This window comes from Nicotiana tabacum, chromosome 9 (genome assembly GCF_000715075.1).
Source record: "Nicotiana tabacum cultivar K326 chromosome 9, ASM71507v2, whole genome shotgun sequence".
NCBI lineage: Eukaryota > Viridiplantae > Streptophyta > Magnoliopsida > Solanales > Solanaceae > Nicotiana > Nicotiana tabacum.
The window spans coordinates 111,357,087-111,372,933 of NC_134088.1; the positions used below are offsets into that span (position 1 = coordinate 111,357,087).

At 34.6% G+C, this 15,847-nt stretch overlaps 1 protein-coding gene across 1 annotated transcript; it reads left to right on the forward strand.

Annotated features, from left to right (window-relative positions):
• The first annotated feature begins 9,950 nt into the window (after nucleotides 1–9,950).
• LOC107826800 (ruBisCO large subunit-binding protein subunit alpha) lies at nucleotides 9,951–14,604 on the forward strand. Its single transcript, XM_016653834.2, has 8 exons — nucleotides 9,951–10,225; nucleotides 10,830–11,019; nucleotides 11,661–11,782; nucleotides 11,931–12,138; nucleotides 12,232–12,377; nucleotides 12,481–12,787; nucleotides 13,262–13,713; nucleotides 14,074–14,604. The coding sequence occupies exons 1-8, from the start codon at nucleotides 10,169–10,171 to the stop codon at nucleotides 14,359–14,361; spliced, it is 1,770 nt and encodes a 589-aa protein (XP_016509320.1). The 5' UTR covers nucleotides 9,951–10,168; the 3' UTR covers nucleotides 14,362–14,604.
• Nucleotides 14,605–15,847: the final 1,243 nt, after the last annotated feature.

The following is a 15,847-nucleotide window of genomic DNA, read 5'->3' on the forward strand; positions in this document are numbered from 1 at the left end:
TAATGTCCGGTTAGTTGCAGAAATTTTGGACCCTTGTTGGATAAGCTGGCAATATGTTCCTTGAGACCATTATAACCGGGACCGGTTATGACCTCGATAAACTCGAAGATAAGTCTGGTGGTTCCGGTGGTTAATTCATCAAGATAGGAACCGATCTCTGGATTTTATCACCATCTTTCGATCCACACTGTCATGTTGGATGCTCGGTCAAATCCCGAGTTCGATTTTACCCGTATACAACTAAATCAAAAGAAAGTTATTGCCATCCAAAGGATCATTTAAAGTGATAAGATAAAGAAACAATTTGTGATGGGTTTAATATAACTATGTCATCTTTTCCTAATTAATATCACGACGCTCTTCGTCTTAGAGACCATAATATTTAACAAATCAACTCATATATCTCAATACATAATTGATCATAATGCAAGTTCGCTCCTTATAGAAAGTAATTTATTTTCTTTATAAATTAATATAAGCTGCTATTTTTATGAAGTTTGGGCTCGGGCTCAGCACTGGCCATTCCCACTAGTTATTAGTTACGTTACAATAGATAAGAGTCTTGGTTGGACAATGGTAATTGATTTAAGTTTTAAGGAAAAGGTAAACCTAAAAAAGAACTTTGTGAATATGAAGTTTTGTTTGGAACTTGGAAGTGAATTTCACTTAGGTAAAAATTTGTGAGTGAAAATGGATCTTTCAGTTGAAATTTTTACCTTCAAACTAGTATTTCAATATTTTATTTGAGGTTTGGATAGGGTTCATTTCACGTTTGATTATTAAATTTTATGCATTATAATAATAAATTTATAAAACTATTTGTCACATTAAAGTAGTTAAACTTTATATATTATAAATTAATTACCACTTTAAAATGCCTTAAGTTTACCACTATAATTTTTTGATATTTCAAAGAGTAAAAAATAAATAAAAGTTAAATGAAAAAAATAATTTAAAGAGAATAAAATTTAATAATAAAAAATAAATAAAAACATCTTAACTCTTACGGAGCATTGTGGGAACCATGGGTGTTTAACGGGCGGGCTGGGACGGGTTGGACACAAAAAAACTTAGCCTGTCCGTTTAACGTTGCGGGCTGTTAGCGGGATGAGTTAACGGGCTGTTAGTGGGCTGTTAGCGGGCTGTACTTTTTCGGGGTTTTTTTGTCCATCCGGGTTTGGACTTAGAGGGCTGTTAGCAGGCCGTGCATTTTTTTTTAAAGTAAATTTTATTTTTCTTATTCAATGTTATTGATACTTAAGTGTTTGCAAACTTTTAAGGCTTAGAATTAAACTTTGAAGTTGAAAGTTTTAAATTTAAAATTTGAATTTTATAATTTTAAAACTGAAAGTTGAAAGTAAGTGGCTACAAAAAATTATTTAATAAGACCAATAGGCAATATGTAAGGATCAAGCTCCGAAGACTTTTATTTGATATTTTTATTGAATAATATATAATACTTCAAATTAAGTTGCAAGTTCTTTTTTGATTTTGTTATTTTTGAACTTGCAAATTAAAAGTTTACAACAATTATAAAAAAAAATAGTACATCACATGTTTTGCATCATTTTTGTAAGTTCATCCATGTCAATATGAGGTTCTTGGTTTCTGGCATTGGTTGAATCAGAACCATAAATCATTATATCTCTAATTTCTTGGTCCTCCGCTTCATCTACCTCGTCACGCCCTTGATTTCGCCGTTCTGATCTTATCCAATCTCTGAAGCACACTAGAATTTCCAAAGCGTTGCTATATAAAAAGAAATATTTGCATCTACAACAGAAGAAGCATCAACAATGTTAGCATAATAATTATATAATATTTCTAAATATTTGTGTAGATCAGAAATACAAGTGTCAATATCAGGAGTTTCAGTTGGTCCAATATCCATATAAGAATATAAAGCAGTGATTAATTAGCGACAAGTGATCATTTTGATAGAAGGGTTTAAAATAGCACCAATTAGGTAAATAGGGGGAACTAGGTAGAAATATTTTTTAAACTTATCTAGCATAGATTCAACAACAAAAGTATATCCGTCTTTCTTCTTCAAATTATGCAGTAAAAGAGAAATTTGAGCAATATGAACTAAACCATTTGCAATAGTAGGATAATTTATAATATTTAATCTGACCGTTGGCAACGGTCCAAAAAAAAGTTAAAAAATGGGTTGAACCGGGCTGTAGCCCGTTAAAAATCTGTTAACGGGCTTAGCAGGTTCCGGTGCACCGATATCAAAAAACTGTTCCTTTGAAACCCGCTCCCCGCCCAACCCGTCCCAACCCGCCCCCCACGCTATAGTACCGGGCTGACCCGGGCTGAACCGGATTGTAAACGGGTCAGCCCGACCCGATTAACAGGTATATTCAGAACTCCACATTTATACACAATGTACAAAATAGATCTATGCAGCTATAGCAGTATAGCTTAAACCCCAACAAAAAAAAACCTATGCAAGACATTTCCATCAAAAAGCTCCAATGGAGAAAAAGAAAACTAAAAGGTGAAAGGGAAAAAACTTTAAATATAATATAATTTAATAATGGAACATATATAAAACACCTAAAGTCGTCTTACTAGAAAATGTTGTGGTCACTGTCCAAGTATCCACAAATATACACAAAGTGCAAGGATTTATGTTAATATAAAGATATGGCTTTTGCTTTTTGTGCTGCATAACTATTAACTTTTATAGATAAAAAGAAAACAAATAGGATTTTTAACTTAAGTTGGTGGAAGGGAAGCTGAAATGGGTGGTTTAGGACATAGCAAAATATAATAGAACAAGTTAAAGTTTCTACTAAACTGTATGGCATTTCTTAAAACTAAGAGAGTTATTTTTTGACGAGTTGAAGTTATATATCTTGATAGTATAAAATATATTTACACACTCCTATCACTTATAAGGAAATTAAAATTATAAGGAAACTAAAGGTAAATTTATATTATAAGCATTAATTGGTAAATTAATAAATATAGAAACTAACTTGCTGTCACGACCCAAACTCCCTCCGTGTAACGTCGTGGCGGCACCTAGTCTCTATGACTAAGTAAGCCTAACAAATTGCGTAATATAATAAAAACGAAAGTAAAACTTGGCAACTAACAGCAGTGGATAACTAAATAACTAATAACAATGCCGCTCGGCATGTGCAATAACCACTACTCTATAATATACAGTCTTCCCAAAACCCGAAACATCATAAGTCACAAGGTACAAAAGAAAATTAGTATCTCTATACACTAGAGTCTAACAAAAGAAGTACAGAAGGTAAATGACATAGGAGAGAATAGAGGGGGACTCCGAGGTCTGCGGACACGGCAGATGTACCTTGAAATCTCCGTACAACAGCAAGCACTCTCAGCTAGTAGTGGGGCTGATAAGAAGCACCTGGATCTGCACACAAAAACATGTGCAGAAGAGAAGCATGAATACACCACAATGGTACCCAGTAAGTGCCAAGCCTAATCTCGGTAGAGTAGTGACGAGGTCAGGTCAGACCCACTGGTATATAATAAATAAAGCAGGAAAATATAACAGTATAATAAGAGATTAGAATTTAACAAAAAAAAATACAGCGATATAACAATGCAACACACTAGGATAAACAGAAGGGGATCTCCCGAGATACCGTCTCGTAGTCCTAAAATAAATATGCAGGGAGAACTCCCGATGTACCGCCTCGTAGTCTCAAAAGTAAATATATAGGGAGAACTCCCGAGGAACCGCCTCGTAGTCTCAAAAGTAAATATGCAGGGAAAACTCCCGAGGAACCGCCTCGTAGTCTCAAAAGTAAATATGCAGGGAGAACTCCTAAGGAACTGCCTCGTAGTCTCAAAAGTAAATATGCAGGGAGAACTCCCGAGGAATCGCCTCATAGTCTCAAAAGTAAACACACAGCTCAACTGATAAATACCATAGTTAACAGCAAAAATTCTACAGTTAAGACTGATAAAGAACAAGAAAAAATAGGAAAATCAACTAGGCATGCTTCACAGAGTTCAAATAAGCAGTTAAAACACGTATACATGCGATATCAGGCTAAACAGGATAACTATACATGTTGGAATAACTTAATTAAGAATGAAAACAGACTAATACTCATTTAAATGGTATAACTCAAATTAAAGGAAAAATATGTTACTACTCAGTAAAATAAATCAGATTTTTCAATAAATAGCCTGTGTACGTACTCGTCACCTCACGTACACGATGCTTACATATCACGACAGTACCAAATCCTACGGAGATTTCCCTCCACACAAGATTAGGCAAGCTACTTACCTCGAACCAAGCTCAATCAATCGGTGACAATGCCTTTTCCACGAATATCCGATTTCGAATGGCCCAAATCTAGCCAAAATTAATTATATAACATAAATATAACTATAAGGAACTAATATAGCTAATGAAATCAAAGCTAAAGCAAGAAATTGAAAAATCGCCCTAAAAAGCCTCCCTGGGCCCACATCTTGGAATCAGGTAAAAGTCATAAAATATGAACACTCATTCACTCACGGGTTCACTCGTGCCAAAATTATCCGAATTCGATGCCAAAATATCGATCAAAATCCAAAAACTCGACCTAAGAACTTTTCTCAATTTTTTTTTAATTTTCCACCCCAAATCACTAATTAAATGATAAAATTAAAGACATAATCATAGGAATTAACCAAAACTAGGTAAAATCACTTACCTCAACCACCCACGTTAAAGTCCCTCCAAAAATCGCCTAATTCTGAGCTCTCAAGTACAAATGGTGAAAAATGGCATAAATCCTCGATTCTAAACTTTTAAATCTGCCCAGGTGTTCCCTTCTTCGCGAACGCGGCCACTCTTTCGCGTTCGCGTATAACAAAATTCCACTGACCAAATTTCCTCCTTCGTGAATGCGAGGGACCTCTCGCGAACGCGTACCTTTTACTCCCTGGTCCTTCGCGAACGCGATACCCACCACACGAATGCGTAGACCAAATGACTGGGGTCCCCAGTTGCCTCACTTCCTCTACGCAAACGCGTTAGCGATGCTTCCACTGACTATACCTTCGCGAACGCGGGATCCTTTGCGCGAGCGCGAAGAACACACTTGAGCTGGCCTCCCAGATGCCCTACGCGATCGCGAGACCTCTCTCGCGAACGTGATGAAGAAATGTCTGCAACAAAAACACTAGAAATCTGCTATCTTTTCTTAAGTTCAAAAGGTCCGTTAACCATCCGAAATCAACCCGAGGCCTCTAGGACCTCAACCAAATATATCAACAAGTCCTAAAGTACCATACGAACTTAGTCGAACCCTCAAACCACATCAAACAATGTTAAAATCACGAATCATCGTCTGATTCAAACTTAAAGAACTTGAAACTTTCAAATTCGACAACCGATGCCGAAACCTATCAACCCACGTGCGATTGACCCCAAATTTTGCAGACAAGTCATAATCAACCTTACGGACCTACTCCAACTTTCTGAATCGAAATCCAACCCCGATTTCGAAAATTTCACTACCGGTTAAAATCTCCAAAACTTCGACTTTCGCATTTCAAGCCGGAATGAGTTACAAAACTCCAAAATAAAATTCGGACACACCCCTACGTCCAAAATCACCTAACGGAACCAACGGAACTCCATTCCGGAGTCGTTTTCATACAGTTCCGACTACGGTCCAAATCCTAAGGCTTAAGCTTCCGTTTAGGGACTAAGTGTCCCAAAACTGTCCCAAAACACTCTGAAAACCATGACTAACACCTCCCGGCAAGACACATAAGCAGAAAAACGACACGAGGAAACAGTAGACAGGGGATCGGGGTTATAACTCTCAAAACGACCGACCGTGTCGTCACACTTGCTATAACATGTTAAGACACATTGATAGTGTAATTTTCTTTTATAATCACTGAGTATAACTTAAATCCTACTTTAGTACACCACGAAGGAGCATTTGTGATAACTACTTAAGAAGCATGACTAATGACAATTATCTATACTATATTAAAAGCATGAAGGCCCTTAGCGAAATATCGTTCGTCTTTTTCACTTTTTAAAAATAGACTTTATATTAGACAAAATCGTAATTTAGTTATTTTCCTAAATTTTATGGCTTTGAAATCAGCTAACATTTTGGTTATTAAATATTTCTTTATTTGAATTACGTAGAAAATCCTAATCTTCAGGACATTCAAAAAAATATTATTTTGGGAAAATAGGAGAATTACGTAGGAGTCTTACGTTTTTTTTTTGGTTACATATGCTTACGATAAATTTAATGAAATATTTGGCATTTATTCTTCTTATAGGGCACTTCGAATTCTAAGGGGAAGCTTTTGTATATTATTACTATTAAATAAAAGTGAGAGGTTTATATTTAATTAAATATTTTTTAAATTAATGAATGTATATTTCAATATATTATAGAAATAATAATAAAGATAAAAAAATTATTTAAGCAGGAAAGGAGCTGAAAAAGAATTTATATTTTATATATTATTATAAAAGTATGAAGCCTCAATGCAAAAAAAATAAAATTATTTCTTTTTAATAGTTAGAACAAATAATTAAGTCTTTGGATTAATTACTCCCTCAATTCAGTTTATATAAAATCTTTTGTTTTTTGAGATTCAAACTACCAAAATTTTAAAATATTTTTCATCGTATTGACACGAGAAGAAATACAACTTATAGTATTTCTCGTATAGTTTTTAAATATTTAAATGTTAACTTTAAAATAACGAGTTAATTCAATTCAATTTAGCTTTAAAGATCAGTCAAATTAACTCTTAAAAAGTAAAAAAAATTCACATAAACTAGAAAGGAGAGAGTAATTAGCAAAATAATTCAATTTAATTCCTTTTTAAAAATCATCATATAAGTAAAAAAAATTAATTTGATAAAACTCTTAATATACATAAATTTATTTCTATAAGAAGAGTATTGACGGTGAAAAAAATAAAAAAAATAGAGCAAAACTGATTATGCTATAGTTTTAACTTGTTATTTATTTTTTGTATTATGTAACAAAAATAACAATAATTTTCATAAGATATCCACATATGTTCTAAGAAATTACAATAATGCATATATGAGACAAAAATAAATTATTTATTGAACCAGCTAAATTAGATCAATATTTATATTTTTTAGGAGCTCAGATCTTTTTCATTAATTTTGTTCAATAACTCAAATAAATTATTTAATATAGTTACCTAATTTTTTAAAAATTATATACTTATGATATAGGATACACGCTAGTAACAATAATAATAAACTTAGTGTAATCTCACAGAGTAGGATCTGGACTAATAATAATTATCTTTTGCAATTTTAATTGTAACAATTTAGCTAACCTGTGCCTAAAATCTAAATAAAAGATTCAAAAGTTGCCTTCAATAGATTCGGCGGATAAACCACAACTGGTCTCTATCCGCCTTGATATCTTTCTAACCAGCAAAATAAGAGTTGCCATCTCCTGGCAATTGGCATTTCGTTGGTGAAGTGTTTAGGGCAAGTTACATATTTGATCGGTCGGCAAAATATAATTACATCCGCTAATCAATATATAAAAAATATAATGTATTATTTTTCGTATATTAATAATTATAATACAAAAAATATATTTTATGGGTTATTATTTTTTGGAGTGGCCATATTGTAAAGTTTCCCCAAATGTATAAATGAAGCCCATACATGGAAGATTTACTAAAACTTCTATTTATACTAATATTAAAAGCACTAATGCCCTTAGTGAAATACCGTTCGCCTTTTTTACCCTTTAAAATATGTTTTACATCAGACAAAGTTGTAATTTAATTAACTATCCTAATATCTAGCACTTTAAAATTAACTAAAAATTTTGGTTATTAAATATTTTCTTATTGAACTAGATAAAGAGTTATAGTCAATAAAAAAATTCCGTATATAATTTTTTTTTGTTAATTTCTTACGTTTTATTTTTACTTTTGGGGGAAACTTATCTTCATCTTCTTAATTTCATATTCATAATATTAAAGACCTATATTTTATATTATATATATTTCATCAACTCCTTTTAAAAGTATAACGTTGAACATGAAAGTTTTTTCATAATATATTTAAAGTCTAGAAAAGGTCTATAGCTCTCTTTTTTTGTTTGGTTGTGCATGAAAAATTTGTACACCTATACCGAGTTACTTGAACAAAAAGTTTTTATATCCTTTTCTATTCTATTTACTATTTAGCTAAAAATAAATAAATAATGTAGTATTATTCTATTGTATCTCTTTATTTTTGTTATTCGTTATAAGAACAAAAATATACAATAAATTTTATTATCTTTTACTTTCATGAGCCGATCTGTATATTTTTATATTTATTTTGGTTTGATGTGTAAGAAGCTATAAGTGATTAGTAGAATAAACATAGAAATTTATTTATAACAAGCTATAAGTGATTATTATAAGAGCCGTGAAAATAACCTCTTACAGAAATACAGAGTAATGTTGTGTATAATAGATTCTGTGGTCCGACCCTTTCCCCGACCCTGCGGATAACACAAGCTTAGTGCATCGGATTTAAGAAGAATAATAGAAATTTATTTTTCATATTATGCTAGCTGGCATGAAGGACAAATGCACGACTATGGACAATTGGGTTGCCTCATTTCGCCTTACCAACCCATGAAAAACTCCTGATACAGGTTTAGATCTTTTGTGAAAACATATTTTTTGGATTTTAAGATCCAAAATTGAGAGGGAAACAACCCAGATCGTATGCTAAGGTCCCTAAGGAGTCACTTAGTGGAAAACACGTGATTGAGCGATGACAACCATGAGCTAATAAAAGACAACACTTGATTGTCCATAAAACTTGGTAAAAATAAAAGATAATATTTGATGTAGAATCTAGATGCATGGTTCTCGATGGAGAAAGAAAATTCTCTAGAAAAAAAAGAGTAGATTAATGGATGCTATTTTGTGATAGTAATTTTTTTAAATATTTTGGGAATAATTTCTACAATAATTTTTTTGGTTAAATAAAGAACAGTTTGAATAGACCTCTTATTTCAGTTAACTTGTGTCTTCCAGAATAAACTTGGGAATATATAACTTTCTAATTTTTCTTAGTTAACTCTTAAATCTCCAAAGGTTATATGTTCTTGTTGCAACTAAAAATAAAGTACGACAACTTGTGAAACTAAAATAATAAAATTGTAAAACTGAAAAAATATTAAGTTGAATATAGTAATTGAGAACTTCTATGGGTAGAATTTCTTCTTTCTCGAGTAATTGGCTAAATAGGATCAACAATTATCATTTTCAAGATTTTTTTTGTAAAATTTTATATTTTTAACTCGAACATAATTTTCACTATAAAATATGTAATTCATTGAGACAAGTTACACGCGTACTCTAAGATTAGTCAACACAAAAATTTAAAGTATTAGGTTCTTCAACATGGGATTCCTCCATAAAATGAGCTGCTCAACATGAGTCATAACAATGGGCTTTATCACTATCAAATATGGACCAATATCAACAAACATTAGAGGATTAGGCTGCCCATTGATTAAAGTAGCCCAAATTAAAGCCTGAGAAAGAAAAGTGTCTTTTACTAATAGTCATTCTTAGTGCTTCTATTTAGGGATTTATCACTACTTATTTTATCCTGAAAAATTTGAACAAAAAATCTTAATTTCAGGACAATTTAGGATATTAATATTTCACAAAATTGAACTAAAAAACTAAAATTCAGAACACATTAGCTAACTCCTAAGTAGCAGACTTTTCGAGTGGCGATATGGTATCACTACCCATATACATAAATTATATATTTATTATATATAATTATACTTCTATGGATTATTTTTAGTTTAAGCGATTTAACGTGAGGCTATTTGGGTAATTCTTCTTAAATATCCAAAGTCTTGCCCAAGAGATGCAAACAATTAAATTACCCTTAGCTTTCTCTCAACGGTTCTGGAACGGATAGAATCTTCTAGAAACTCCTCACTCACTGCTCAATAATACTTCCAAAATTACAACAATATTAAGCCCTAGCTACTCTCTCTTCGTATACTTCACCAAACTTCTCTTACTCTTCACTCCAAACCCACCCAATCCCCTTATCCTCTCACAAAAACAAAGACTTTCTTCCCCAAAGCAGCAGCAGCAGCAGCAGCTCCCCTAAAACCCTCTAATGGCTTCTGCTAATGCTATCTCCACTGCCTCTATCATCCCTTCTCCTTCTAAACAGGTTCCTTCTTTGCTACTATTTCTTGTTTGTATCATTTCTTTATATGGGTCTTGTTGTTTTGAGTTTTGTTCGATACTGTGTGTGTTGTTTGTGCCATTTCTTCTTATGGGTCATGTTATTTTGAGTATTTCTTACTATTATTAAGTGCTCTTTATACCGGTGAGTTTACTAGTATCAATCGACGGTGTAAAGAATTTTACACTATCAGGTAAAGGTTACAAATTACAAATTCAATGATACAAATCCACACTTTTTATGGAAGGTTGCTTGAAAATATCTTTTGGTGACCTGATAGTGTATAATTTCTTTATACTATTGGTGTATATAAGTTCAATTCTTTCTTGAAATGGATTATTGTATTCGTGTTTAAGAGTTCATTGTACCATTTATTTATAAGGGTCATCTTGTTTTAAGTCTTAGGTGCTACTATCGATGTTCTTTTTACAATTGCTTTTTGTATGGGCGATTTTGCTTTGAGTCCTTTTGGCTACTATGTGAGTTATTTGTATTATAGGTCTTCCTAGTTTTGAGTCATTATAGCTACTGTGTGTTAAATTTTGGGATATGCTTATTTGCTGTTTATTTATTTGGATGTTCGATGCAGGGGGCATTGAAGAACAGGAGGGTCAACCAATTGCAGGGACATAAATTCAGCAACAGAAATGCAAAGAACAACCGGTTTGTAGTCAAGGCATGTGCTAAAGAAATTGCCTTTGACCAGAAATCTAGGAGTGCCCTTCAGGCTGGTATCGATAAGCTCGCTGATGCTGTCGGTCTCACTCTTGGTCCCAGGGGTAAATGTTTGCTCTTTCCTATTCGTCTTTTCAATATTTTGTAGTACCAATATTTGGGTTCTGTTACATATTTGAATGACAAATACTCATAATTCTAGTCAGTTTTTAATTTATACTTGGAATTGAAGAAAACTGGTGGCCTGAAAGTTTTTGTGGAGCAACATTTTAGCTCCCTTTGGATGTTTTAGTTATGTCGTTCCGATTTCGTAGGTCCAAAGTAGATAAGTTTGAGGCATATGATATTGTCAGGCACGGCAGAATTAAAGGAAAATGTTGTTTCATTCCTTAGAAGAATTCTTAGTGCAGTTGAAGGTGAAGCGGAGAAACTTATTTTATTTTTTATGAACTTTTACTGATAATTCTTGGTAAAATGCCCGACTTATGCCTAGCATTAGTGTGTTATGTCTGAATTTCCCTGCTCCAAGTGGTACAATACAAGATATTATTGGAACATTTTTTGAATGCTATTCTTTATCTTCTGTTTCTGCTAGCTTTGATTTAACTAGCATGGACTGCAATTTCATGTGATGGGATTTGGATCTTCAATATTCATCCACTTGTTTGATTAAGTCCGTTAGTATACTTTTGTATGCTTGGTGCTAAATAAATGCAATTCCTGAAGACATTTTACTCTCCTACAGGGAGGAATGTAGTGTTGGATGAATATGGCACCCCAAAGGTAGTTAATGACGGAGTTACAATTGCTCGTGCTATAGAACTACCTGATGCCATGGAAAATGCTGGTGCTGCCCTTATCAGGGAGGTTGGTTCTTTTCATGTCAATTCTTTAACTTAAGATCATAGTGATTTTGCCCTGAATACGCCTTTCCTCTAGTACATGATTTGCTACATACTGTTGAATTTATTTCCTTGATTTCTTTTTTAATAACTTTGAAATGCATACTTTGAAGGTTGCAAGCAAAACTAACGATTCAGCCGGTGATGGAACCACGACTGCATCTGTTCTTGCTCGCGAAATCATTAAACTTGGTCTATTGAGTGTTACATCTGGTGCAAATCCAGTGTCTTTGAAGAAGGGCATTGACAAGACTGTACTGGGTTTGATTGAAGAGCTAGAAAAGAAGGCTAGACCTGTTAAAGGTCGTGATGACATCAAAGGTAATGTTTTAATGCTTTTCTTTGAGAGACTATCCATCATTCATCTGTGTATGATGCTAATGATTAGTCTGTCGATTTGTTTTGTTCGACCAGCTATTGCTTCGATCTCTGCTGGAAATGATGAAAGCATTGGCACCATGATTGCGGATGCAATTGACAAAGTCGGTCCAGATGGTGTGTTGTCCATCGAGTCATCCTCCTCCTTTGAGACAACTGTTCATGTTGAAGAAGGAATGGAGGTTTGTATCTATGTAACAAATATGCTATATTCTCTGTAGTGTCTGTTACTGACAGTGGGTTTAGTGTTGTTTTTGTTGACATTTTTTGCTTCATTCCTTGCAGATTGATAGAGGATATATTTCCCCACAATTTGTCACCAACCCTGAGAAATTAATTGTTGAGTTTGAGAATGCTAGAGTCTTAGTTACGGATCAGAAGATCTCGGCTATCAAGGATATTATCCCCCTATTGGAAAAGACAACTCAGTTACGCTCTCCTCTGCTCATTATTGCTGAGGATGTCACCGGGGAAGCTCTGGCTACTCTTGTCGTGAACAAGCTGCGGGGTATACTGAATGTTGCCGCCATCAAAGCTCCTGGATTTGGTGAAAGGAGGAAGGCTCTTCTGCAAGATATTGCCATTGTGACAGGTTTCTCTACTCACTTAACTTCAGCTTTCTCTTCAAATAAAATATTGATGATAATGGAGAGTATACTAGTTTCCAGGTTCCCATTTGTTCTGTGTCTTACATAAGTTAGAAGAGCTTGTTCAACAAGTATTCACACTTATCATATTTAGATGTTTAGATTGTCAAATTGATAGAAACAAACATAACCGTTAAAAGATAGAAAAGAGGAAGATTTTATGTGTTTTAGTGAGGGAGAGAGAGAGACTAATGCTGAGCTAAAACCAAGAACTCTATATCTTGTTTGTTTCCTTGAATCCTTAATTTCATCCGTTCCTATATTTTATTTTATTTTGTTTTAATTTTAGGTAGAAACTGGGACACTGTTCGTTGTACTTTCCTTTTCTTTCGTGACAGATGCAATGATTGTTTTCTTTGCTAAAATGCATCTATAAGGCAGAACATTTCCTGACTGTAAGATTTGTGATATTATTTCAGGGGCTGAGTACCAAGCAACTGACCTGGGCCTGCTCATTGAGGGTACCCCAGTTGAAGCACTTGGAATTGCCAGAAAGGTGACCATTACCAAGGATTCAACAACCATCATTGCTGATGCAGCATCGAAGGACGAGATACAGGCTAGGATTGCTCAGCTCAAAAAGGAGTTGTCCGAGACAGACTCGGTTTATGACTCCGAGAAACTTGCTGAGAGAATCGCCAAGTTGTCTGGGGGTGTTGCCGTCATCAAGGTCGGAGCTGCTACAGAGGCTGAGCTTGAGGACCGCAAGCTTCGCATCGAGGATGCAAAGAATGCAACTTTTGCTGCAATCGAAGAGGGAATAGTACCTGGTGGTGGTGCTGCCTTTGTTCATCTATCAACTTATGTCCCTGCCATTAAGGACAAGCTCGAAGATGCAGATGAAAAGTTGGGAGCTGACATCATTCAAAGGGTAAAGAGGGCTCAATTATTAATGATTACTCCTATATCTAGATTTTTGGCCCATGCCAAAAGTATCCTAAAACTTATGGTCCTAAATATGCTATTGACATTTTTGCGGTTATATACAAAAGAGCATGTCATAAGGGTAAAATGGAAGATTGAAGGTTAAAGAGTTTCCAAAGATACAAGATGTCATTATTTTCGAAACAGACCAAAAATGAAAGATTGAATTATAACATGAAACCGAGGGAGGATCATTTTTGTTTTTGGGGTGGGTGGCGGGGCTAATTCTATAACACGTGTGTAGAAATATGAAGTAAATGTAAATTTTACTTCTTTTCGTCTGTTAACTACCAATTTGTTCTTGCAGGCATTAGTAGCACCAGCATCTTTGATAGCCCAAAATGCTGGAATTGAAGGGGAAGTAGTAGTGGAGAAGGTAAGGGAAGCTGAATGGGAGATGGGTTATAACGCGATGACAGACAAATACGAGAATCTTGTTGATGCTGGAGTGATCGATCCAGCCAAGGTGACAAGATGTGCATTGCAGAATTCAGCATCAGTTGCAGGAATGGTACTTACAACACAAGCCATTGTGGTCGAGAAGGCAAAGCCTAAGGCAGCTGCACCTGCTGCTCCACAAGGGCTCTCAGTGTGATCCACCATGACAATATTTGGTAGGAATTTTTGTTGGTGTTGAGATGAACTTTGACGCGGGGGCGGGCATGTTAGGTAAGTTGATTAGTGTAGAACTAGATGAGTGCATTATTAAATTTTTAGCTGGCTTTTCAGCTTTTAGTTCTCACAGTTGAAACTTGCATTAAAGCAATATTGCTGCTCATTCTGGTACCATAAAGGCAATCTTCTATCTTTTGGAATGGATAAAAGTCTTAGTTATTCATGTTCATTTCTTTTCAGTTCATAGATTGTTATTTCACTTTTGCTTTAGGTAGAATATATCGACAACCACTTAAAATTGTCAAACACTTTTCACTTAGACATTCCATTTAAGTCCGTTTGCCAAAATACAAAGATGCCTGGCAGGTGTAATTGTCTTTAAATGTGACAATTGTAATTAAAAAGAAAACAAAAATAGCAGAAAACCCTCTCCCCTCCCCGATATAATTCTTCTCCGACAAATCATTTCTCTCCCCTCCCCACGCCGTTGCTTCTTTCCCCCTTCCCACCCATTTTTGCTATATTAATTCTTTGGATTGTCCCGAAGGCAGTATTCTGGAAATAACAAAGAAATTATTATGACTTTTATTGTGTGTTGCAAAAACTTGAAAGAATTCTGTTTTCCCACTTGTTCTTTCAAAACATATTTTTGGGTTGAGTTTGTTTTTCAAGTTCAAAAGGAAACTTGTGATTAGGAGACATGGCAAGAAACAAAGTGAGTTTTCACGGAGGTGGAGGGAAGATAAGATGGAGGAATTTGAATTTGTGCGCACCTATGAATTCTAAAAAGCCCATATTCTTGCCATCGATGATAATCTCATTGATAGGAAAGTTCTTGAACGGCTGCTCAAAATCACCTTTTGTAAAGGTTGAATGAAAATCCACACCCCATAATCCTAACTCAGTTCTTTTGCTTTTGTTCAAAATTACAAACAGAAATCTTGATGCTAATTTTCAATCTGGATTTGCTGATTTTGTTTTGGCAAAACTTGGCCACAATTTCAATAGATAGTTTGGTTGGATTGGTCAGCATTTGGGTGTGAAAATATTGAAGGAGCTTGAGGAACAAGGTGAAGATATGGGGTCAAAATGAAAAAGAAAAGTTCAATGGAAAATTTTCCGGCAAAGCTATTCATTTTCCGGCAAGGGAGCTTTGCTAACCATGGCCTCCTATTCCAAGAATTCAAGCTTTTCAAAAAATAAAGAAAACACTGATGATGCTGCCCCTCCTACAGTGAGCACTATCATTCCCAGAAGGCTTAACACAGCCAAGAACTTTGAAGAGAAGTTTTCTTCTGCTAACTCCCGCACATGGGCTTTTGGTGTGTACCCTTCTTCCATTCGTCCTTGTAGCATTCCTGCTGTGAAAGAAGACTGTGGTTGCTATGATTTGAACATCATCGCTCCCGATCTGGCGGAGCGAGTACCTTTCCCTAAGAAGTGTTTTACGTACATTTACACGTACC

Coding starts and splice junctions, on each gene's coding strand:
- LOC107826800 (XM_016653834.2), top strand. CDS start 10,169: ATGGCTTCTGCTAATGCTATCTCCACTGCCTCTATCATCCCTTCTCCT. Junction 12,139..12,231: donor AGGTCGTGATGACATCAAAG/GTAATGTTTTAA, acceptor TTGTTCGACCAG/CTATTGCTTCGATCTCTGCT. Junction 13,714..14,073: donor GAGCTGACATCATTCAAAGG/GTAAAGAGGGCT, acceptor TTGTTCTTGCAG/GCATTAGTAGCACCAGCATC.